The sequence below is a fragment of the Mirounga leonina genome, unplaced genomic scaffold (assembly GCF_011800145.1).
Source record: "Mirounga leonina isolate KUSES-001 unplaced genomic scaffold, KU_Mleo_1.0 Mir_53, whole genome shotgun sequence".
NCBI lineage: Eukaryota > Metazoa > Chordata > Mammalia > Carnivora > Phocidae > Mirounga > Mirounga leonina.
This window is the reverse complement of record NW_023270807.1, coordinates 16,668,660-16,691,654: the sequence shown is the minus strand read 5'-3', so window position 1 is coordinate 16,691,654 and position 22,995 is coordinate 16,668,660. Positions and strand designations below refer to the sequence as shown.

The 22,995-nt window shown below is 45.3% G+C and overlaps 1 protein-coding gene across 1 annotated transcript in view; it reads right to left on the bottom strand.

Annotated features, from left to right (window-relative positions):
• The window catches only part of TFAP2D (transcription factor AP-2 delta), a 61,161-nt gene extending 44,938 nt beyond the window's left edge, over window positions 1-16,223 (bottom strand). The window contains exons 1-5 of the mRNA XM_034990830.1: window positions 16,185-16,223; window positions 14,668-15,165; window positions 11,053-11,113; window positions 1,289-1,454; window positions 993-1,111 (exon numbers count right to left, since the gene is read on the bottom strand). Of these exons, the coding sequence (XP_034846721.1) occupies window positions 993-1,111; window positions 1,289-1,454; window positions 11,053-11,113; window positions 14,668-15,165; window positions 16,185-16,223 (883 nt within the window). The remainder of the gene's footprint in view (window positions 1-992; window positions 1,112-1,288; window positions 1,455-11,052; window positions 11,114-14,667; window positions 15,166-16,184) is intronic.
• Window positions 16,224-22,995: the final 6,772 nt, after the last annotated feature.

The following is a 22,995-nucleotide window of genomic DNA, read 5'->3' as shown; positions in this document are numbered from 1 at the left end:
CTATTAACAGCAAAATCACCAAAGCAATTTTGCCCAGACCAATGTCTAGAACACACTACTTCACAAAGTTGTACAGTAAATAGTATGAATTGATAATCTGGATAAAGGCAAGATGTTTGTTTTTGTGTTTCCCTTACTTTTCACTTCCTTTAGTGCCTTATAGACAAGAGAGTAACCAATGCAAGAAAAGTGTCACAGGTGTGTTCAGGTGAGTTTTGGTAAAAAGGCCCCTTTGTTCAGATTTAAAACAATAGCATTCTGGGTTATGGAAGAACTCTCCTTTGGCATTCAAAAGCTCCCCCACAAAGTGAAAAATAAGTCTCCAATAATACCTCTTCTTAAAAGAAGTTTGAATAAAATTATGTAGTTTAGTCCTTACAGAAGAAACAAAAAGGAAAAGGTGAGTTGGGAAAAAAAATAACTTCTGGGAATATATTTTTACCTCTGTCTCTATACCACTGATAAACCTTAACCCTTCTTTGACTCAGCTTATCCACTCAGAAAGCCATGGAACATCACGGTACTTTAAGAGATACATACTTGGATTAACACGTTATGCTCTCAGGCTTGGTATCATGGCTAGACTCCTGTGAACCCTATATAAAGGGTGATTATTTATCCTATAGATCATGTTGCACTGAATAATGAGTTAAGCTAGATTTATCTGAACTCTAAAATAAACAATCATAAAAATGACAATAGCCCAGCCAGTTTTCTTGTTGCTGTTATTTAGGAAATACTGGTTGAAGTACTTAAATCTTGCACTGTCTTCTTCTGTGTTATTGCCAAGATTAGTATATTAAATGACATTTTATGAATTATCTAAACCTGACGTTGTCTAATGTCATCATCTTTATCATGATTAATTGGGAAATGCACCTGTAAGTCTTAACTGTCTTGCTTAATACCATAGACAAAAATGAAACAGCATGATCTAACAAGCCTGAGGTCCAAAGAACTGCTAACCTTGTATCAGAGCTGAAAAATCGTACCTTCAACTAAGGAAGTAAGGAGCGTGACATTGGCCGCTTTCCGTCTCCCCGCTGGCAAATTCAGGCCAAGCCGATCCAGTTTCTCTCTCAGGCAGCGACCCCCATTCTTGGATTTCGCTCTGTCCGAAAACAAAAGAAAAACTAGGTTTTGAAAGTTCACATCCTGAGGGAAATGATGAGAAGACCTGACCAGATGGGGAATTCAGTGTGAGACCGAAGGCTTCAGGGCTGAGGGTGGAGGAGTATGATATCAGTACAGTTGGAAGATACGACATGCCAGGAGACAATTGTCTTACCTTCTCAAAATGCCTCCCAAGAGTGAAGCGTTGAGGCATTCAGGTGGTGAGAGGCGCCTCTTCACCTCAGCAATCGTCACCTTGTATTTGGAAGTTGAACTGAGAAGGGACAAACGGCCAGGGACAGAGCAAAACAAGTCTGTGGGGTTGACCACACAGGTGCCACCTTGAGGGAGGGGGAAAGTATATTACATATTAGTGACTGTGAGAGAAGATAATTGCACGAAAGACAGTTAACATCAAGGCACTATTTAGGATTTGGGAATACATGGCAACAAATGTTCTCATACATACGTCACCTGGATCATCTCAGAAAGCTGCTCTGAAGACATCCTTTCAAATAACAATATGGGTTTTAGCTTTCAAATATCATATAGAACATGTTTGTGGGGGTACAATTTTTTAATTTAAGCAAAAAATTATCATCCTACGTAGAGCTGGCTGGCCCATCAGCGCTAATTTTGACATCATACACACCAAAAAACACTTCAATTAATTAAAAACCCCAAACTCCACCAGTTACCCCCACAGAGGGTATGTATTATTTTTCCATGGCTCTGTATATGTGTGTGCATGTATGTGCAATAGACACAATGGATGGATATATTTTATCCATGACTTACTATATAGACAGAAGTTTTGAAAACTCTTTTCCAGATTGTTTGAAAACTGCCATCTCTTTTCTCTCATCCACCTACCAACTATAAGTACTGGAATCACTCAGTTCCCAGGTACTACCAAAAATAATCTACCCATTGTCGTAAACTTTCAACCCATGTGGGTGGATGATAGGTCACATCTCTCTACCACATATCAGGCCTCAGGATTGGCACATACAGTCAAATATAGCACAAGACTAGAACATAGTAAGAGTCACATTATGTTAGTGGCCAATTATATTATTGTTTGGGTTGTTGTTATCATTATTACTATTAGGGAACAAAGAAAAAATAACTGCTAATAGCAAAATCACCAAAGCAATTTTGCCATGCTGGGGCTACTGAAGCAGAAGCCTTTGGTCTCCAAGCTCCAGAAAGCCCCTTGAGCTTTGCTCTTCTCCAGGACAATAAGAGTACATTCCCTAAACTCAGGCACCTGAAGTAGACCTGAGGACCCAAGATGATAATCATTGAGGAGAGTTTCCTGCTGCCCAATCCTCCCATACTGCAAAAATCCTGAGCCAATGTCCATACTGCTAACATGGTGGCTACACAGCCCTGGCATTCAAGGCTGCCTCCTCATGCATTGAGCAAACTGAGGACAGAGCTTATGGGGTTCACTGGCAGGTTCAAATTCAAGGCTTGCTTTCCTGAGCATACATCTAATTTCTTCAACTATGGGAGATCTTAAGACTCCTCTCCATAAAAGGTCTTCTATGAGAGAAAAGAGAGAAAAGTAGGTGGAAGAAGAAAAACAAGCAGGAGAGTGTTGTCCAAAATCTTTTTACTCAAAGGGTTGTCCTCAACTGGCAACACTGGCATCTCCTGAGAGCTTGTTAGAAATGTGGGATCTCAGGCTCAACTTCAGACCTTCTGAATCAGAATCTGCATTTTAACAAGATCCCCAGGTGGTTCATGAATAGTAAAGTTTGAGAAGCCCTGGTCTAGGACTCACCACTTGCCTTCCACATAGATCCTCCCCTCCTTTACTAAGTGCTCAGGGAGAATGTTGTGTTGCTGACGTCTCTGGCATTCAGATTTGGGTGTGTTCTCTGAGCACAGTGGCTAAGGAACCTGGGAGGATGTTTAAAAAGGCGAAGAGGTCCTGGACCTGGGTTGAGAGAACAGGTTAACTTTACCCTACTCTTAAAGTGTTTCTACTCCTGTACTACCTGGAATTCTTCCAGGCTGTCTTGGAGTCATCCAAGTTTCCCCTGAAAGTACTGGGACCAACGTCTTTCTCCTTAAGCATTCTGAGGCTGGTGATCACCCTGAATGACCCCCCAAAACAGAAGAGAGGATGTTGATATCATTAGAATAGCCAGCCCTCTTTAGACTAGAAGATGAGTCCTGTACACTTGGCTAAGTTCTCAATGTGAATGTCTGGAAACTGGCCCTCAGGCTGAAATCTGAGAGGTCACAATCTCAACTGTCAAACCGAAATCCTTTTCCTGGCATTAAACTTGTGGTCAACATAGTGGAAAATCATGCAAATGTCTGCCTCAGAGCCCCAAATACAAATTCACCTGCACTTCCTCACTTTGCATTGCCACGGAGAATTTTAAAACTAATCATCATCATCATCATAGTTTTCCCAGATTTGGGGGCCTGGAACTATCATTATCCATTCATTAATGTTCTCCCTTTATACCTATAGATGCAAAATGCATTTTACAAATAAGCTCTTAAGTGACTTCTCAAAAACTGAGATGAACAGGATATCAATGAACCTGGCTTTTAGCATCATTTTGTCAGAATCAGGACTCTGATAACTTTAGGACTTAGGTCATTGTGGGGTCATCTGAAGCAAAAATGTTAAAGAATCATAATATCTATCTTCAAAATTCACAGAGCCCTGTTCTGAAAATGGGCCTCCACCCATGGTCATGGAATCATAAACAAATTTACATTCTTATGTAAATCCTCTTCTCTTGTACAATAGCCAACATGCAACTGAGGACACAAGGAATCTCACCCAATGGGTCTCAAATAAATTATGAGAAAAGAATGTTTGTGCATGTGTTACTTTCCCAGCAAGCCAAGGGAAAAAGGACACAGCTTTAGACCTTTCCTATATTTACTAATCTACAGTGGGTCAGAAACCTAATTTAGGGAGACACAGAAGATTATAAAAGATTTTTGTTAAAAAGAAAGGAGTAAAATCAGTCTTTCTCCAATTGGAAAATTGCCCCCTTTTGGCAAAGTGAACCCCATGTGGTGAAAGCCAGCTGCTCCCAGGGAAGTCACTGGATCTGCTACCCAGCCAAGTGCTATCTCCCTGGGCTCTGGGTCTTTCTCTCCTGCATCCAGGTGAGGCTTCTGGCTTATGCTCAAATAAGCATTTATTAGGTAAGTTACACAGGCTGCATATTAAGAGTATGCTTTATGCACACACAAACTGCCTGGAGGATTTATTTTGTATTCAGGATTAGCCATCAACTCTAGAGTCTTTTATTTTTTATGTCACAGCATCTTTAAAGGGAATTTCTGTTGCTTTGATAGTTGGCATTGCTGCAGCCTTGGGGAACTCTCTCGTCCTGGCTAAAGATTTGGCAACTTGTAGAGTTTACAGCAGCATGGGGAACCTGATCTCTTTCTTCCCAGCGGTTTATTTTGGGGGGAGGAAAAAAAGAGTAATAGTTCAACATAACCAGATTTTTGCATTTACAATGAAGGTCCAAGGAGGTGGGACTTCTTTAAGGGGATCCAGACTACAGATAGCAATGATGAGACTTCAAAGGAAAGCCATGAGAGTCAACCATGCCAAGGCATTTACAGTATTCATCCCCAGTGTTACCAGCTGAAGTTCTTCATGGTGCCTGTGTTGCATGTGGGCTCTTACTGAAATTATGTAACATTCATTCTAGATCCAGCACTCCAGTTAAAGGTGCCTCTGGTGCCAGAACCAGGCTACTCATGCAGAACTTCTCTAGAGTACATCTCTTTTCCATTCATAGTGCACTGAAGTAATACTTCTATGGAGGGCACTATTTTCAAAATTGAAATTTGGAGATGGGGCTTCCCATTTCCAGTGATGCTCAAACTCAGATCTGTAGCTCTAGAAACAGCATAAGAAATCGGGGTCTATTTACTTAAGGTCACTTGTCTAGAACATGACTATCATAAAAGGGATAACTTTGCCATAGCTACAGGGAAAAGTCAGCCAAAGAAACTGTGCAGGGAACAAAACTAGGCATGAAATACACAGATGCAAATCCTTCAGCTGCCAGACCTTGTTAGATCCCATGAAGACAAAGAAAAACGGGCCGAGCTGTGTCCTTCCTGGTGTGGCTGGAGACATCTGGCCCTGTGTTGGCAGGCACAGCGTCGGGGAGCGCAAAAAGTACTGGGCTGCAAGTAAGAGGTTGGCCAACTAGCGACCCATAGGACCTTTGATGAGTAACTCTGGGCCTTGGTCTGTCCATCTGAAAAATGGGGATGCTCACGCCTGCTCAACTTATTTCCCCAGCTCGTGGGAAGTGCAACGGGAAATGGACTCACACGTGCTCAGCAACCTGAGTAAAGCCCGCCCAACTCCACCACTGTTTGGGCAACTACCACCGCCCAGGGGTGCGAGCTGTGGAGCGCCACGATATCCCCACCCACCTTTTGCGAGGCTACGGGATAGAAAGACAAGCGCCGACGCATGAGTGCGCTTTTCCTCTTCTTATACAGGCAATTAGGGCAGAGGAAACAGCCGCGACCGTCTCCAAGGGGCTGTGGCTCTCCTGGCGCCCCCAAAGCTGCCTCTAAGCCACGCGCCCCCTCTGGGTGCCTTCCTCTCTAAGAACTGGGCGGGTGATGGCTAGAGGCCCGGCGCGCTCTCCAGGTGCGATCAATACTTGCTGGCTGGCTTCCGGGCGCGGGGCCCTTGCGCGCAGCCTCTCCGAAGCCGCAGCGCCGCCCCACTCCCCGCCGATTCGGTGTTGACATAATTAGACCAAATCTTGAGAGCAAAATAAATGTTCTGTTCGCCTTACAGCCAAACAGATGTTTACAATTCAAATGAAAGAAATACAAACGGCAGGGATTTTTTTCTCCCCTTCTTCATCTCCAGTGATCGCTCGTTTTTTCTGACACATTAAAAATGTGTAAGCGATTATAGGAGTTTCCTGTCCCTGTTTATTCTGGCGGGTGCATTTCTGTGAGGTGCGCGTGGAAGCTGGGTGGGATAGGATCGTTCTCGGCTGCTTGCTCTCTAGCCCCTCGCCCTTCTCCATCCCAAACCCCTCGGGTAATCCCCTCTTTGCTCCTCCGTCCCACCCCCCCAGCATGTATTAATTGTAATCAAACAGCAAAGGGATAGTGGTTTAATTGCAATCAAATAGGCCTCAAAGGATGCATCAGCCGCTAACTGCGCTGTTTGAGGGGAGGATATACCCTTACAGGTATAAGTGAATTACCAGGTTTGAACACGCTCCTCCGTGTGCAGATTCCAAGCAGAACAAAAGAAAGGGAGGTCTGCACGGAGAGACACTGCTTTAATGTGGCGGTGGGTGTGTAATTGTGTGTGTGCATGTGTGCATGTGTGTGTGTGTGTGTGTGAATTAATCCCCATTTCTCAATGCAGGGAGTGCTTTAGTTTTTGGTTATTTTAACAGCGATAAAGAAATTAGAGAGAAAGCAGTAGGCTACGGAAAAGGAGTTCCCCTCCCCCGCAAAAAAAAAAAAAAAAAAAAGATTTTTAAGAAACCATGCCTATAGATACTTTGGTATATGAATTTTAGTCTTCATATAAAGGAGATTGAATTCCGAACCTGCAGCATGTGTATTTGGGGACTAAAGAGGCGGGAGAGGTGTGTTTCTGGCTGTATTTTCAAAATGCATGAGCTATAGAGATGAGTTTTGGCGATTCTAGTAAAGAGAGATTCTGGGGGCCCTGACAAAAGTAGAGGAAGAAGCCTTCCCACCCCACTCCAATCTTACTCCTTCTGGAAGCCGCTGAAAGAGCCAGAGCCTCTTTCTAACTCGAGTTCCAAAGCTCAGGGTCCTCGCAAAACTGAAAAAGCAGAAGCAGCTCATCCTCCTGCCCAAGCAGCCCGTGGGCAGCCAGCTGTGGGGGCTGTAGAAGGGAAGAGCGGTCAGGTCCATCCACCCAGTTATTGGCAGGCTGGGCGATTGATGCTAAACTCCGTTTCACAGAAGCATTTTTAAAAAATTAAATCAGATCTGACAATGTTTGTACCGCAGCGTAAATGCCTCCTCCTTGGCGTGCCAGTCACCTCTAAGCGATCTGACAAACTCCAGCTCTCTTAAAACGTGCAGAGTTCAGATCATATTAATTCCCCAAAAATGTTTTGATTCAAAGTAGTTTGTATTTTGTGTAGCCACGGGCAATCCGGAAAGTGCTCCTGCCTGCCCGTGGCCGGGTCCGTTCCCTCTCCGCGTGGCCCAGAGGCTATGGCGGTATTTAAGCGTCTGAAATTAGCCTGGGGCTGCAAGGCAGAGTGATCACAAAGCGAAACAAGGGCACTTCCCCTCTTCACTTTTTTCATTTTTTTTTTTTTGAGTTTGCCATTCCGATTTCTCAAAAAAGACCAGGGCCAAAATGTCACTTCCCACCCAAATATGGAAAAGCTGGGTCTTCTTATCTCCTCTCCATCCTCGTCTGAAGGCCACAGCCCCCTACCCAATTGAACCCCTACCCCTGCCATTCCAATCTGGATCCATTCGTTATTAGCATCATCATGATCATCAACATTGTTCTCCTACTATTAAATTCTCAGAGAGAGAAATGAAAGGGACCAGCGCCTGACAAAGGGGAGGAGGCCATGAGGGAGCCTCAGAAGATTCATGGGGAAAAGAAGAGTGGGTTTTCCTTTCTTTTTTTAATGATTAAAAACACAGACGACTCCTGTAAATAGAAGCCTCATTTCTTCAAGAGACGCCTTTTGAAAGCCAGTATCTGAATATTCAACGAAGGCAAAGCTCCACTCTGTATGTACAACATTAATATGATCTCTGCAGAATTTGCTACTCAGAAATATTAACATATCAAAGCCGAAGCCGGAGGCGAGAGAAGCTATCGATACGCGAGCACAGGGTAAAGTAAAGATTATTGGTTCTGATGGTTGGATGGCGGAGCTGCGGGCAAAATCGCGCACACCATTAAGCGAGAGTGAGCGCGCAGAGTGAGCGCGCAGGAGCTGCACCTCCGAGGCGGTGGCAAATATTTTATCTGGGCGGTAATTACCTTGCCGCTACCCCTCTTCCGCGCTTTCTTTGGCTACACGGCCTTCATTATAAGCAAAAACAATGTAACTGCCACTTACCGAAGTGAGTCAGAGAAATGGTATTTTGTGTTGCAAATAAAAATGGCCAAATTTAAAGAACTGAACGCCTTCCCCAACAACCCCCCCCAAACACACACACACACACACCATGCAAACCAGGACAGCCTCTCCCTGGTGAACTCATATGGGGCACGTAGAGATCTTTCTTCTAGAAGAGCACTCAGGAGTCTTTGGAAGTGAAATCTGTTTTGTTCCTCACACAGTAAATTCTGGAAATCATTAGAAACGTAAGTTTATCAGAGAACTTACTTAGCACGGGAGGAAAAATGGCAAAAAAGTTGTGCTTTTCAAGAAATCATGTTTCCCATGGAGAGTCGCCTGTAAACATGGATTAGAAGAGAAACAGACATTCCTATCTAAACAAAACCATTGCACAATATGGTGATATGGCAGAGTGCTTGACTTAGTGCCCTCCTGGTTTTTGATGAACAAAGGTGACATGAGCTATTTATATTAAGAATCCAGTGCACTACCATGACAAGAGAGAGAAGGGGCTTCCTTAGCTTTTCTTCAAAAAACGGGGAGTCCTGAGAGGAGGGGCTGGCAGTCCTGAGATGAGGGGCTGGGCAGACTCTAGCAGGATGTACAAAACCTTTTAAGCAAGACTTCCTTGCTATCCATTTGTAAATTGTCATGAACATTGATTATTTCAGAGTAACAGACATACACTTGGTCTCCCGGGCTCAACCAAGTTAATTGGCATTTCTCTAAGACATGTGGAAATGGAATAAACTCAGCAGCTAAATTCTGAATTCCTTCACAGGGGGTGGCGGGGTGGGGGGGAAGGGGAGGACTGGGATTTAGTCAAACAATACAGATAGAATCCCCAAGTTACCATCCCTTTCTCTTTGGAGCTATGCTGTTCTCCTAAAAGATCAATATTTGGTTTAAAAATCACAGGCTCCACGCTGATTTTCAGGTGAAACGAAGTGACACCAAATTCTACAAGAACAATAAAACATCACCTAAGGAAGACCATTTCTGTGGCTCTAATAGGACAGGACGGCAGTTCCCATTTTGTAGTTACCCAAGAGCGTAGGCCTTTCTTGGGGAATGCTGAGCGGGTGTCCCCTAAATCTCTCTCCAAAAACTTCAACTGATTACACAGCCACCTCCCTGCCAGCTCCCGCCCTCGGTCTCAAATAATTCCCACCCTCTGCCAGCTACTGTAAGATCTGATGCAATTTCCAAGCATTTGAGAAGGTGATCTTGGAGCAAGTGCGGAACTGAACGCGTCGACCGCAGTAGCGCCAGTCGCGCTCTGGGAGGAGCCGGCTCTGGGCGCTAATTAGTGGCGCTGTCCTTCAGCACCACCGAAATCTCCGTGCGCCCAGAGTACTCAGCCTCACCTTTAGCGTGACCGTCCCAACAGACCCGGATCACACCTGACCCCTCTTTCACCATGCATTTTAACCCCTCCCTTCAACAGTATGTGTATTTATTTCAATTTTCCTTAGTCTTGGGCCTATTTCATGTCACTTCAACATGGCTGAACATTAGCTTGGCTGACAAGCCTAATATTACTCATTTAAAAAAATCCTTATGGAGCAACACTAATGGTTTTTTCTGAAAAAATAGTTTCAAATCTCCATGGAGCCGAATAGCTATTTTACATTTAGTGGAAGTTCCAAGTATCCACTATGACAATCGTCAAGTTCCAAAAGAGAGGCAATCTTTGTTTTCTTTACTCCTCAATTTAAATGGAATTTCACATTGAACACTGGTTGTAAAACCTGAAGTTTAAACATGAAAGAATCCATTGCTTTCTTTGGAAAAGCACTGGAATCTTTCAATAAGCTTTGAAAAGGATGGACAGGGACTGAAGGACATTTATTTGGTTCCATCAGAAGTGACTCAGTCTTTAGTCGTTCAGTTACTGAACACAACTGCGGCCCTCAAGCTGGAATTAGTCCTGGTGAATAGGCTACATCTTATTAATTCGTATGAAGTTGGGATAACAGCTGGTCCTCTTGCCTGTGTGCTCCTCGGGTTACTCAGCTTTGCTAGGAAAATAAGCTTCAGAGGCTCTGGGTACAGTTAACTGGGGAAGCTAGCAAAATCTGCACTGCCTTGAGGCCCTTAAAATGTCATAGTTCAAAACCTTTTGTCAAAATGGAACATCTGAGATGCAGCCCCCTTCAGTGTCTGAGCCAAAATCAACAGCTCTCGACTCTTGCCTTCCCCCCACCTTCCAATACCATGGGTAACTCTGGATTCAGATGTTTTCCTCAACAGATGGGAACAAGAAAGCTTTATCCGGTACAGTTAACACCACCTCCTCCTCCCACCTCCCTTAAAGAAAGAAATGTTCTGGACACTTAGAAAAATAAGGGCAGCTACAATATTGGTGTTTCATTAGCCTTCCCTGAAGCCTCAACGAATCTAGTCTTTCATAGAATCCTTCAAAGCCTCAAGCTAACACCATCACCTCAATCACCCAGGCTGTGGCTGGCACATTCAGGGCTAAAAGAGACCAGAAATTCTGCTTGAGGATGTGGTGATGGGGAGAGGAGGTGTGACAAGGATTTTTTCCCTGTCTTTTCTTTTTTCTTTTTCTCCTCCCCCCCAACTTTTATTCGGTCACTATTCCATGAAGAACAGCAAATTTCTTCTATCATAGTTCTTTGGGGCACAGGCTGGGTTCAAGCCTCAATGAAGGAAAGGAGTATGCCTGTGTAAGACAAAAGTAATCAACCAAGAGTAATTGTTTTCTTAATCATCAGACAAGGAATCTGATACTTAAAACACCACCAGATCTTCAAAACAAAGTATCAGATGAGAGAAGAATGTTTTGTTTTAACATGTCACTTACCTCTTCTTATCACTCCACCTTGACCATTGAGAACAAGCCCACACTGGGCTTCCACGGAGCCCTTAATAAAAGAAAAATAAGTAAAATCACTCAAATAGATTCTAATAGGTATGACCACATGAGTTAAGTCTTTCAATCTGCCCCACTCCTGAACCCCATATCCCCGTAGTAGACATTTAAAAGCAACCATTGAGCTGGAGCAAGTTTGGCAGCACACATGATTTTAAGGGAAAAAAGTGCCAGAAAAACCACAATCTAAAAGTTGTATAAATCTTAAGGTATGCATTTTGCAGCACCACACAATATTACACTTCAAAGCACCTGAGTGCCTTTCATCTTGGCATAAGGGAATGAGAAGCCCTTTGAGTCCCCATCAAGGCACATAGCATATATACAGACAGTCTCCACGGCACTTTCTGCGTGGAGTAAATTACACTAAAAGTGTCAAGTCTGGCACTGTGGGTTTCTGGGAGCTCAGAGGAGCCATTACAAGTGCAGCCTTCAAGATATCTGATGTTGGTTCTGCTTTACCACGGAAGTAGGAGTATCCTACCCAAAATATGCCTTAGAGAGGAAACACCTTCAGGTTCACTCACTGTAGATCTTCATGCTCCTAATCGATTGAGGGTTCATTTGAGCTGGGAAGAAGGAAAGGGTTTGCTGATTTTTGATTAAGAAAAATAAAAATTTCTCTCTCTGTCTTTTTTTCCCCCTGAGTTGAAATGTGTTAAAGGCTCATTTTCCTTTACAAACAAACGAGGTATTGGACATGAAAGAGGCCTTGAAGGGTGTTAACCTACCCAACAGCCCGTGAAGAGTTAAGTAAATGCGGAGAGAGTCGGTGCATAATAAAAACCCACTTTACAAAACAACCTTTACAGCCCTGGCTCCCTCTCGCTTCCCCATTTTCACCATATTGAGGCAGGCCTGTAAGACCCCCCTTTTCAACCTACTCACGAGCTCTTTCTTATTTTAAATGTTCTGCCTTAAAGTGATTATCAAATCAATATGAAAAAAAAAAAACTTGGAGACTGAGCATAAATTAAAGCGGTGATGGGAAAAGGTGTGACAGTTTCCTTTGTTGGCCATAGCAAATCTTTTTAGGGGACTCAAAGATGGAACTGAAGCCACAAGACTGTTTGCATCTGTTAGGCAGACTTAGACCGCCCTGCAAACCATTGGACTTTCACTTAAAATTCTGTGCAGGGAAAAGTATATTTACATTTGTTGCATTTGAAATGAGGCATATGCTGATGAATGTTTTAAAAAGGAAGAAATAAAAGGAGAGAGACGGGTTTCTCCCACACATCCCCTCCCTATTTCTCTTTTTAAAAGTAGCTATTACTTTTTTCTCTTTCTTTTTCATTCTGCCAACTAAGTCCAGGAGGAGTGCAAGAAAATAACTTGCCAGATTTACAACTTGGCTTCATATATATATATATATATATATATATATATATATATATATATATATATAATGTATATATATATACACACACAATGATATGTACATATATAGATATGTCTCTAGACATAGATACATAAATATATCACATATCATACTCCTCAATTTCTTCTAGGATCTTGGAGTGTTTCTCTCGGTATGAATATTCCCTCAGTATGAGCAATAAACTAAAAAAAAAATACTATAAATATAAAAAAGACATAGACTGAAAAAAAAAAGGTCTCAAAATATCTGAAATGTAGAAGGTAAAGGGTCCCGAAGTTCTCCAAGGGAGCGAACCACTCTCCCTCCCATTCTCTGGCGCACTGTTAAGATGTTTATTTTCTTAGAAGAAACGAATCTTGGTCTCTACACTTAACAAACTTTTCCCCCTCATAAGTAAAACATGTTGTTTGGTCGGATGACATTGCATAAATGACCAGTTGAATGGCACTAAGTCGAAAATTGGATAAACTACGGTGTTCTTTTTCACGGGATTCGCTCTTTGTCTGGTGCTTGCAAATGTTCTAATCCCCTCTTTTGAAAAATGCCCGGCTTTGTGCCTAGCACAGAAAAAAAATTTGTACAGATACAAAAAAATCAGCAGCAGACGTGGCTATTAAAAGGAGTAAATAGGTTTTAGTTGAGCTAAGCATTCAATGGCAGATTTTTTCCCCCTTGAGACATAAGGGGATCCTTGTGAAAAATGTAAAAATGTTCTGAGCGTATAAAATTATTTTGTGAATGTAAATGTAGAAAGTCAAGGTTTATGGAGCCAAATCTTTTTTCTTGTGTGCCGATCTTGCGCCCACGGCTCTTTGTTGGGACTGTAAGGGCTTTCACTTTAATTTTAAAATAATCCCTTGCTCGGAGGTAAATGAGGGGCAAAGATTTTCTGTGCGCAACAAGGGATCTCTTACGTCTCCAACTTGTGCTCTTGGAGTATCTTCCCTTTCGTTATGGAGGCTGTGGAGAGGGTAGCCAGCTTTGTGCGGACTGAAAAAGTGGGGACTCAGCTACAGTTGTCCTTTCAGCCAAAAGAAGCTACAAATTCATGTCTTTTGAGTTCTTTTTTGGATATTTGTGGGTTTATTTGTTTGAAATGTGGCTGTAACAATATGTTTGCAAAATTATAAATTCTATTGTTGGCAAAGAATGTGCAAAAATACATTAAGAAAGAAAGTAGGAGAGAGATCCTCTGATTGATGGCCTCCATAGTATCTGGATTCCTTCCTTCCTTCCCTCCTTCTTCTCTCCTTTTGCTCACTCCCTCATCCCTCCTTTCCTTTTCTCCTTTCTTCTTCCCTTCTTATTTCTTTCCCCTTTCCCCTTCCTTTATTTCTTCATTTCCTTCTTTTAAAGAAGTTGCATCTTGTGTAAAAGTTAATAACCTGGTGAGAAAAATAAAGTTGTGAATTACTCAGCTGGGTGGTGGGATTGGGTGCTCCTTAGAATTAGGCTCAACTCCACAACCTGGTGAAGTGCATTGTGCAGATTCTTTGATTGGTGTAAATTTTTGAGACTTTCATTTGCAATTCTTTACTATCCACAGCAATCTAGTATATTCGGGGAAACTTTTGCTAGAGCTCAACAAAGTTACAGAACAAACCAGCCCCCCAATTCTTAGTAAGTTTCCACAAGCTCAGTCTGGGACAAGCACCTGGGACAGGTAGGTAGACCCAGTAAAACGCAGAGACTGAGGGTGCGATTGGTCATCATCTTATCGGGTCTTACTCTGAGTCCAGTTGGCTCAACCCAGCCTCCATGATCTCCTCCACCCCATCCCTTCAGGGACAGAAATGAGGATTCACAACTGACTTCTGTGCAGACCGACTGAAAGTGGGGCCCGCAGGTAGCCAGACTCCCCGGGGACCAGGTGAAATGCCTTGATCCAATGAGAGTGACAGAATGGCACACGCCTCCTCTAATTGTTTTGATAACGTTCCATAATAAGTGGTGTGTGTGTGTGTGTGTGTGTGTGTGTGTGTGAGAGAGAGAGAGAGAGAGAGAGAGAGAGAAAGACAGAGACAGAGAGAGACAGAGAGAAGAGGAGAGGCGAGGCGAGGAGAGGAGAGGCGAGGAGAGGAGGTTTACAGTTAGAGCTTTAATCGAGCGGGAGGGGGAGGGCAAAGAGGGGAGGGCGCAGACAAATTCGCTGCATGCTTATTTACCTGCAAGTCGTCTGCTCCCGCGGCGGCCAGCCCCAGGCTGGGCCCTGGCAGGAGTCTTTGATCTGGGTGCATTCCATACTGAGAGCCATGGCTCATGAGGGACAGGTCGTGGCGGCGGTAGGCATCGAGGCAGCCCAGCTCCCGCCTCTGCTCGTCCAGGCAGGACGACTTGAGCGCCCGCGCATTGTGCAGGTTAATAAAGTCGGTGGGCTCCCCGTGGTGGATCTGCTGGTAGTACTGTTGCGAGTGGTGGAGCGAGTTCAGAGAGTAGGCGTCGGGGGTGACGGCTGGGTGGCTGTGCTGAAACTCGTAATGGAAGGACTGGTGGTGGAGCGGGGTGTACTGGTGGTTAGTGGAGAAGTAGGGGGACGCAAACTCGGTGCCGGTGGTGGAGTAAGTTAAAGGAGAGGAGGAGGAATAGGCGACAGTGGAATTGGCTACGGACTCCAGACAGCCAAGCTGCATCAAACGGTAGCTGTTTGATCCGTCGTGACGTATCTGGAAGGAAGAGGGGGAAAAGGGAGAGCAGAAAAACTTGAGGTTTGTCATTTTGCAACCGAGGCGCCGCTCTCCCGGAGCCAGGAGCTTTCTCTGGCTCTCCAAGGAGGGTGAGCACGCAGGGCTGGGGCCGAGCTGCAGCCCCGGCTCAGCGCCTTTGCCAGAGAGACTTTGCGAGCAGGCGAACTGGGGGTGGGCGGCCTCGTCCTCACAGTCGAGAGGGCGGAAAAAAAAATCCCCCACCCTATATAGGTGCGGGTGACACACCACACACACACACACACACACACACACACACACACACACACACACAGCCCCTGCCTAACTTGCACGGGGAGCTGGGCGCCGGGAGCCAGGTTTACGACCGACTCCGGGGCGGCGGGGAGCAGAACCAGAGTCCACACGCACAGAGCGCGGGCCGGCGTCTCGCCACCGCCACCAGGTCCCAACACCGGGATTCCGCGGTTGTCCATGCCAAGCTGCTCCGCCAGAGCTGCTCAAAATCATTATCCATATATTTACAAAATCCAGTCTGTGCAAATCGTTCAACTCGCTCATTTCCTGAACCACTTGAGGCAAGGAATCCGACCCCCTTTCTGCTTCACTTTCCTAGAATAAGCCCATTCCAAAAGGGGTGCGTTGTTCCCCCACCCCCCTCGTCCACCTACCGCCCCCCATCAATCTCTTTACTTCGCCTTTCTGAGTATCTTTTTTCCATCTCTATCTCTTTCTCCTCACCCCCCTCCTCCCTTTCTTTATTATTAGGATTATGTTTTCCCCCTCATTATGGCAAATGTTTCTTAACGTGGCAGAGAGTTGCCCTTCCTGGCGACAGATGTCATAACGAACTTTCTCCCCTTTCCTTCCCTAACTTCCCCCGAAAGCCAGATTATAATTAAACGTAACGGTCCAATATAGATTAGAGACAGGGAGAGCTGCCGCCGCGGCCGCGGCCGCCGCCACACACACGCGCGCTCAAAAAAAAAAAAAAAAAAAAAAAAAAAAAAAAGTAATAATACCTCGGCATCGTGGACTAGTCCCGGAAAGGTAGTTGACATGTTGGGTTTCTCCGAAAGCTTACGATGCAATTTCCCCCTCCAAAAAAAGAATCGGGAAAAAAATCCAAACTTCTTGTATTTTCCAATTTTTTTAAGGAAAAAAAAATGTTCTATAGATAGAGATCTAAATTGTAATGGCTTTGCCCGGATCAGATAGCTCCTTGCCTCGTACCCACTTAAAAACCTGTAGGAACAAAATTTTCCCTCTGCACAAAAGCAGCTCCCTGGAACAGATTTTGTACTTGCTGAGTATTTCTTTGGCTGATGTCGTAGGTCCCTTGGTAATATAGAAGTTTTGAAAATTAAGCATCAGCACTGAGAACTGGGAGGACAATAGGCAGAAGAGATTTATCCCAGGAGACAAGGAATAAATATTGTATCTTCGCCTAATAAGGAACTGGAGGTTCTTTCAACATTTTTATCCATTTTTTCCAACCTTTATCATGCTTTTCTATACTGACTGAGGTGGGGACTCATCTCTACAGAGGGCATTTGCACACATTTTATTGTGAAGATAAAGATCCAGCCCCGATATGTGTATATTAGAGATAGAAATATATATTAATTAAAGCTCCCTTTTACATGAGTAAGTGTTCATTCCTCCTATTGGTTCCACTCCCTAGATGCTGAAAGCTGCTTTTTCCAGCAAGCACCCAAATCAATTTCACCCAGATTGGGGTGTCTGCCTTTGCCCAAGTGGAAACAATACTGCTCTTTCCATATTTACATCGAATTTGGGTTCTTTTCCCTTTTTTGAAAGGCAACACCCTGCGGTTGCTTACACTTTCAGCAGCTTTTAAAATAAGCAGCCACGGTGGACAGCCCCAACTTTTCATCATAAAGAAATGGTGTAACTGGCAATATATTTAAGAAAAATACAAGAGAATAAAGATGTGTGACAAGAATCTACATTTAGGTAAAACGTTGTGTTGCACTCTCCGACCCAGCCCATTTCCCCCCTCTTTTGTGTTTTCCTTCTTCCCTTTCTGAAACAGTGCTGGATGGGGGCGGGGGGGTTTGTAGACCATTTAGCAGTGACACCAGATATTTGAACACTATTACCCCCAAATAATCCTTAAATGTTTGAAAGTTATATTTTACAAAGAGAGGGCAGAAAGGAGGCAGTGCACACCTATCTCTGTCTCTTCGGTGGATTTCTCGACTTTCAAACAGTATTTGAGCTTTACTTCGTTCAAAATTCTGCTTCCTGCACCAAGTGTTCTAGCACCTGGAGGGGGTAGCAGTGGCTACATGCCCGCAATACTGAGGCTTTGCGAGGTCTGCTCTCCAGCCCTGTCTATCTCATAAGAACTGGCTGGCCCCACAGACTCATCTCAGAGATAGAAGGGGTAATTTAGTCTTAATTGCCATTTCATTTGGTTAGCTTTTAAGTGTTTAAGCTGAGAAGGTGTCTTAATAATAAGCCGCAGGCAAACAGGCATGTGGCTTTTTTTTTTTTTTTTTTTTTAGGTCGGGGTTTGGGAGGGTTTATTAGGATCTGCTCATGCAGGCTAACTGGGGCTGTCACTCAGCACTCTTTGCTTTATATAAATGGACAAAGGCACACGACAAGAATTGAAATGCACTGTCTGAAATGGAGATCCGTGATGCTTCAGTCCTGCACAAGGGTCAGCAGCCAGCACTTGCTCCCTTTTTCAAGGTGCGCAAGCTCCCCCCCTTCCTGAAATTTTATATTTTGGTCTAATGAAGTCAGGAGAATGAGAGCCCCATGAAGATGAAAAGAAAGAATGCCCAACTTGATCTTTAAGTAGGAGGGGGTAAGATGAGTGCCCTTGGCATTGAGGGGCTGAATCCCAAAATGCTTGCAGCAGAATCTTTTGTTTGTCAGGACTGAGTGAGGCCTCTATATTCCACCCACAGAGGAAATAAATAATCGTCTGTGGGAGCTGGGACCTGCCGCCACGACCTTACCCCAGGAACCCCCACCTCTGCGAAGGTTTAACACCCCTCTCACCATGACCACCCCCACCCTGAGAATGGGTAGAGCCCGCAGAGTATCTTGGGAATTGCCAGATGCACTTTTCTAGGTGGATGATGTTGGTTTCCCTGCATATCGGAGCTCAAATAGAAAAGGATGGCTCCTTCTCAGACAAGCTGCAAACCCCTCCCCCAACTCCCCTACTGTCAGATACGTCTTCATTGAAAGTGAAGGGACCTTCTCTCCCCAGCTTAGGTCCAGGCAGCAGACGCAAAACCCTCTCCCCTGGGAACAACCAGGAGGCTCAGGATGTGGTGGCCGCCTGCTCTGCCTGCTGGGCCAGTGTGTTTGGCCCATGTGTTTGTCCCCATCCGGGAGAAGATCCACACGCAGGCCCCGCACTACTGATACTCTTGGTAATGAGCTCTGGCCTGGAGCTGAGTACATCCACCTAACGACCTCTAGTTGTCTCCTCCCTCTAAATCCTTCTGGACATCACGGAAGAATGGGCAATCTTAACTCTCCATTCCACTCCCTATCCTCATTTCATTTTCCTGAGTGACTTCTGGATAATAAGACAAAAGGCTTCCAGGGTTCATTTACTGTTTCTGGAACCCCCGTGGAATTAGAGGAAAGTAAAGATCTTGCAGAATGAGAAAACAAACAAACAAACTTGCATTTATATTTAAAGGAAATGAAGCAGGGAGGGTAAAGTGTGTCTCTTGGCTAAAGGGTCTACTTTGCCAGGACCCACATCTGCCTTGGAAAGCTCTCCTCCCACTCCAGTGTCCCAGCTTCCCACACCAGAGTCTGAACTGTAGGGAAACTCCATTTGGCCAACTGCTCCCTCTCGCCTCATCCCAACAAAAAGAAAAAAAAAAAAAAAAAAAAAGCTGTCTGTCCCTGAAAGAAAAGTTGGGGAAATCATCCGCGCCATATGCACATACTGGTCAACGCTCCCTTCCATCTGCTCTGGGGTTGCTTGGCGCGCCCCTATTCTAAAGAAACTCATCGAGGCAGGTGTGTGGCTGTGCTTGGTGTCTGTGTGTGTGTGTGTGTGTGTGTGATGTGCGCGCGCTCGGGATTTGTTTCTGTCAGACAGTCCCCCCCACCCCACACCATCTCCCTTTCCCATCCAATTAATAGTCTTGAGCAATTAATAAGTGCCATCCTGCTTGACCCAAAGGCTGGGCTTTTCAGCAAAGCTAATTCCTCTTTCTCTGCTTTGCCCCTTTCCGGGAGAGCGATTGGCCATACATTCTCCAGCGGGCGCATAATTGAATTAACTGGCCACGGCGAGTTGGAGACACGGTGACAATCGCCTGGGGCTCCCTCCCTCGGGAAACCGGTAGTGAGCATCCCAGCCTGAGCCCAAGGCCGAGCAGATCCCGCCCACTCGAGATAGCTCATAAAAGCACCGGAGAACCCCCGCCAGCCTCCCACCCTAGAAGCTGAAGAAGGGTCTCCCTTAGCACTCAGCGCTTCTGTTCTGCCGTCTGATTCCATGCTCCACACCCCAGGAGGGATTGTTCTACTGCAGTCGCTTTTTAGGAATCTGCAATCTTTATATCTATCATTACTGTCTTGGTTAGGATCTAGAGCTAGAAAAGAAAGGTTATGAACTGTTTCCTGCAGTTCAGATGTTGGTGTGGGAAGCTCAGGTCCCTTCCTGAGCTTCTGGGCTGGTATCATACAAGTCACCACAGTTTTCATCCAATGCCAAACATCTCCCCTGAAGGGGTCTGCCACCCCACTGTATGTTTGAAGTTGGTGTACAATTACCAGCAAACATGTGGCTACCCTAACTTATTAAACACATGTTTCTCCTTTTCCTCCTCCTCTCCCTCCTCCCCCCACTCCTCCTCTTTTTTCTTTTTCCTACTTAGGATTTCCTTTGCTCCTCCAAACAGATTTTTTGCGTTTTCCTGTTGCCTAAATAGATTTCCCCCACAAATAATGCTAAGTGAAATGGAATAAAGATTGTAATTATTCTAATTATTTGGACACTTTTAACCAAAATTATTTCCTTGGATATATTCATACATATGAATCAACTAGAGTATCTTCCTTCTTCTCTCCTTTTCCTTTCTTCCTTCTTCCCCCCTTCCTTCCTTCCTTCCTTCCTTCCTTCCTTCCTTTCTTCCTTCCTTCCTCCCTTCCTCTTTAGAGGAAGATAGAGATGAGATTGAATCCATTAAACTTATGCCTTATCAGGGCATGTGTGTACATTATCTAGTAATGAAATTTAGTGTCTTCTGCTCCAGTGGGGCATACAGTTCCATAACCCAGACATAAGTTTGCACAATAGGAGATAATTTTCATGATTACAAAGACCCAGCTTTGGAAGGGTACTAGTATGGGGAAAGAGCAGAGCACTAAAGATCCAATACAGTAGGCAGACCTTCTTTCCACAAAGCAAAACAAGGGGTGTAGATCTGAATATCAGTACCTTTCCTAACCCTTCCAATCCTTTCCTTCCACTTTTTATTTTGGATGCACATAGGGAGCAGAGGGACCTTTAGAGAGCCTAAAGAAAGCCAATGACTGCTGTGTCCTGTCTTATTCTCTTTTTAAGTAAGTTCTACACCCAACGTGAGGCTTGAACTCAGGACCAAGAGTTGCATACTCTACCGACTGAGCCAGCCAGGCACCCCTGCTCTGTCCTATCTTAGTGGTGTCTGGTTCTACCCTATTTCAGGCACCTTTCCCCCTGCTCTTGAGTTCCCTGCCCTCTGAGTGCCTCCACCCTGGCTGGATAAGCTTCTGAGCTCAGCCTGGGGTCTCCAAGAGCCAACAACAGAGGGAGCTCTCAGGGCCCTCTGGAGAAGGGGGTCCAAGGTTCACAATCTCTCAGGATTTTAATGACAATGGAGAGGTCTTATCCAAGGACATTTTCTGATGTGATTCCTCTAATCTCTCCCAGTTACAGATGCTGTGGATAGGTAGGTGGGTGGGGACAATCCTTCAAGTCATTTGAAAGGCAAATGTGTTGGGTCCACCACAGTATTCCAATCCCTGGTTCATTCATATTTTTCCTCATTAGTAATGAATGCAAGATGGAGAGAGAAGAGTGTTCCAAATACCATGAAAATTCTGGTCAGGAGCCAAGCAGCTAAAACTTGGCCCAGTTACCAGGGCTAGGATATTTGAAGAGAAAAGCCTTGGACAGCACCGGCATGCATAAGCACTCCAGGTCAGACTCCACCCCCCCGCCTCCCAGCCAAGAACGAATTGCTTGCCTTTCCTACTTCTGTTAGTTTGAGCTGACGCTGATCCCGGGTGTCTTTGGAAAGGTCCCTCCCGTCCAGTCAGGATGTGATAACTCTTCTACCTTCTCTCTTGGTATTCTCTTCCCCGGCCCCGATTCCACTTTCAACAACAGAAGGGCCACTTTGCGTAAAATGTTACCTAATTCCAAACGAGAAAAGGCAGACCATTTTTAAAAAGAGCTTTGGGATATTTAGGGGAAATTAACATTTCTGACAGACTCTCAGGTCATTTCAGTTTAAGGGTTGTCATTGATTTTTCTAAATTCTTTTTTCTTACTTACTTTTTTGTTTTGTTTTGTTTTGTTTTGTTTAAAAAAAAACTTTCTCCCGCACGACCCTACCCCGCCCTCCGCGCTGTTTGTCAAAAGCCTAATGCAGATCTGTATTCCGCTTCAGCCTTGCAGCCGACAGGCAACACGGATCCCATAATCGTACAGAGAAGATGCATTTGCAAGCAATTAAAAAGCCTTGCGAATGTGTTAGTCGAAAATTAAATAGAGGAACTCTCGTCTGAAGTCTTCTCTTTCGTAACAGTGCAACTTGGAGCCGAGGCCCTCATGTGAGAGGGCAGCCTCCTCACCCTTCTGCCTCGGCTGCCGAGCTGGACCCAGGCAGGGCACCGGCTCGCGTACCCTCTCCGAGAGACCGGGGCGCGGAGGGAGCCGGCCTCGCCAGCCCGGCGGCGTCCGGGGGCGCTCACCCCTGGCAGCCGCGCGAGCCCGGGAGGGCGCGGCGCCCCGGAGGCCTCCTGGCTGGCTGCGCTCTTTGAGGCGGGAAGCCGGCTCTTCAGCTAAGGCCTTGCTCTCTCCCCTGGGGAAACTTGCTCCTTTTCCGCAAAGAACTGCTGAGTTCACAGAGGGCCGCGCTCTGTCCTCTCCCCCTTCCTTCAGTGTTTCACCTTGCGGGGCGCTAAGGATTGTTTGAGGCATCCGGGTCGCCTATGGAGCCTTCCCTTGCTAAGCACCTTTACAAGTATTGACTCATTAGATCCTGAGAACACTCCCCTCCCCACGACGCAAGGAGGGAGGATTTGCATAGTTATTACTTTGTTTTTATAGAGCAAAGAATAGCAACAAAGTAATAGCCGGAGCTAGCTTTTATTGAGCACTTGCTATCTTCGGACTCCTCACAAGCATTACGTCGTTCTCTCCTGACAACAACCCGATGAGGTAGGTAGAGTGTGTACTAATATTAGTTGGAGGTAAGGCGGTGTAAGTGCTCCCCCAACCCCGGGGGAGGCGGAAACTGAAGCGCTCGGCAGTTGCTCAGGACTCTTCCGCCCCCCCGGGCAAGTAGGCAAGCCTCCAGAAAGTGAGGCTTAAAAGGGTAGGAGTGATCGCCAAGGTGTCCTACAACTACCTCTTCTGGCCCGTGCTGTTGCGTGGAAACTTTTCCCGTTTTCATTTCCTCCTTTGTATCCCTAGTCTCCCTTCCCTTCTAGACTCCTGACAGAAACCACTCACCTGGAGGCCCGGTCCAAGTTTCCTTTGCAGTAAGAGATGTGCCACCCTGACACCTTCCTGGGGAAGTCTTCCGGACTCCCGAGGCCTCAAATCCGGCCTCC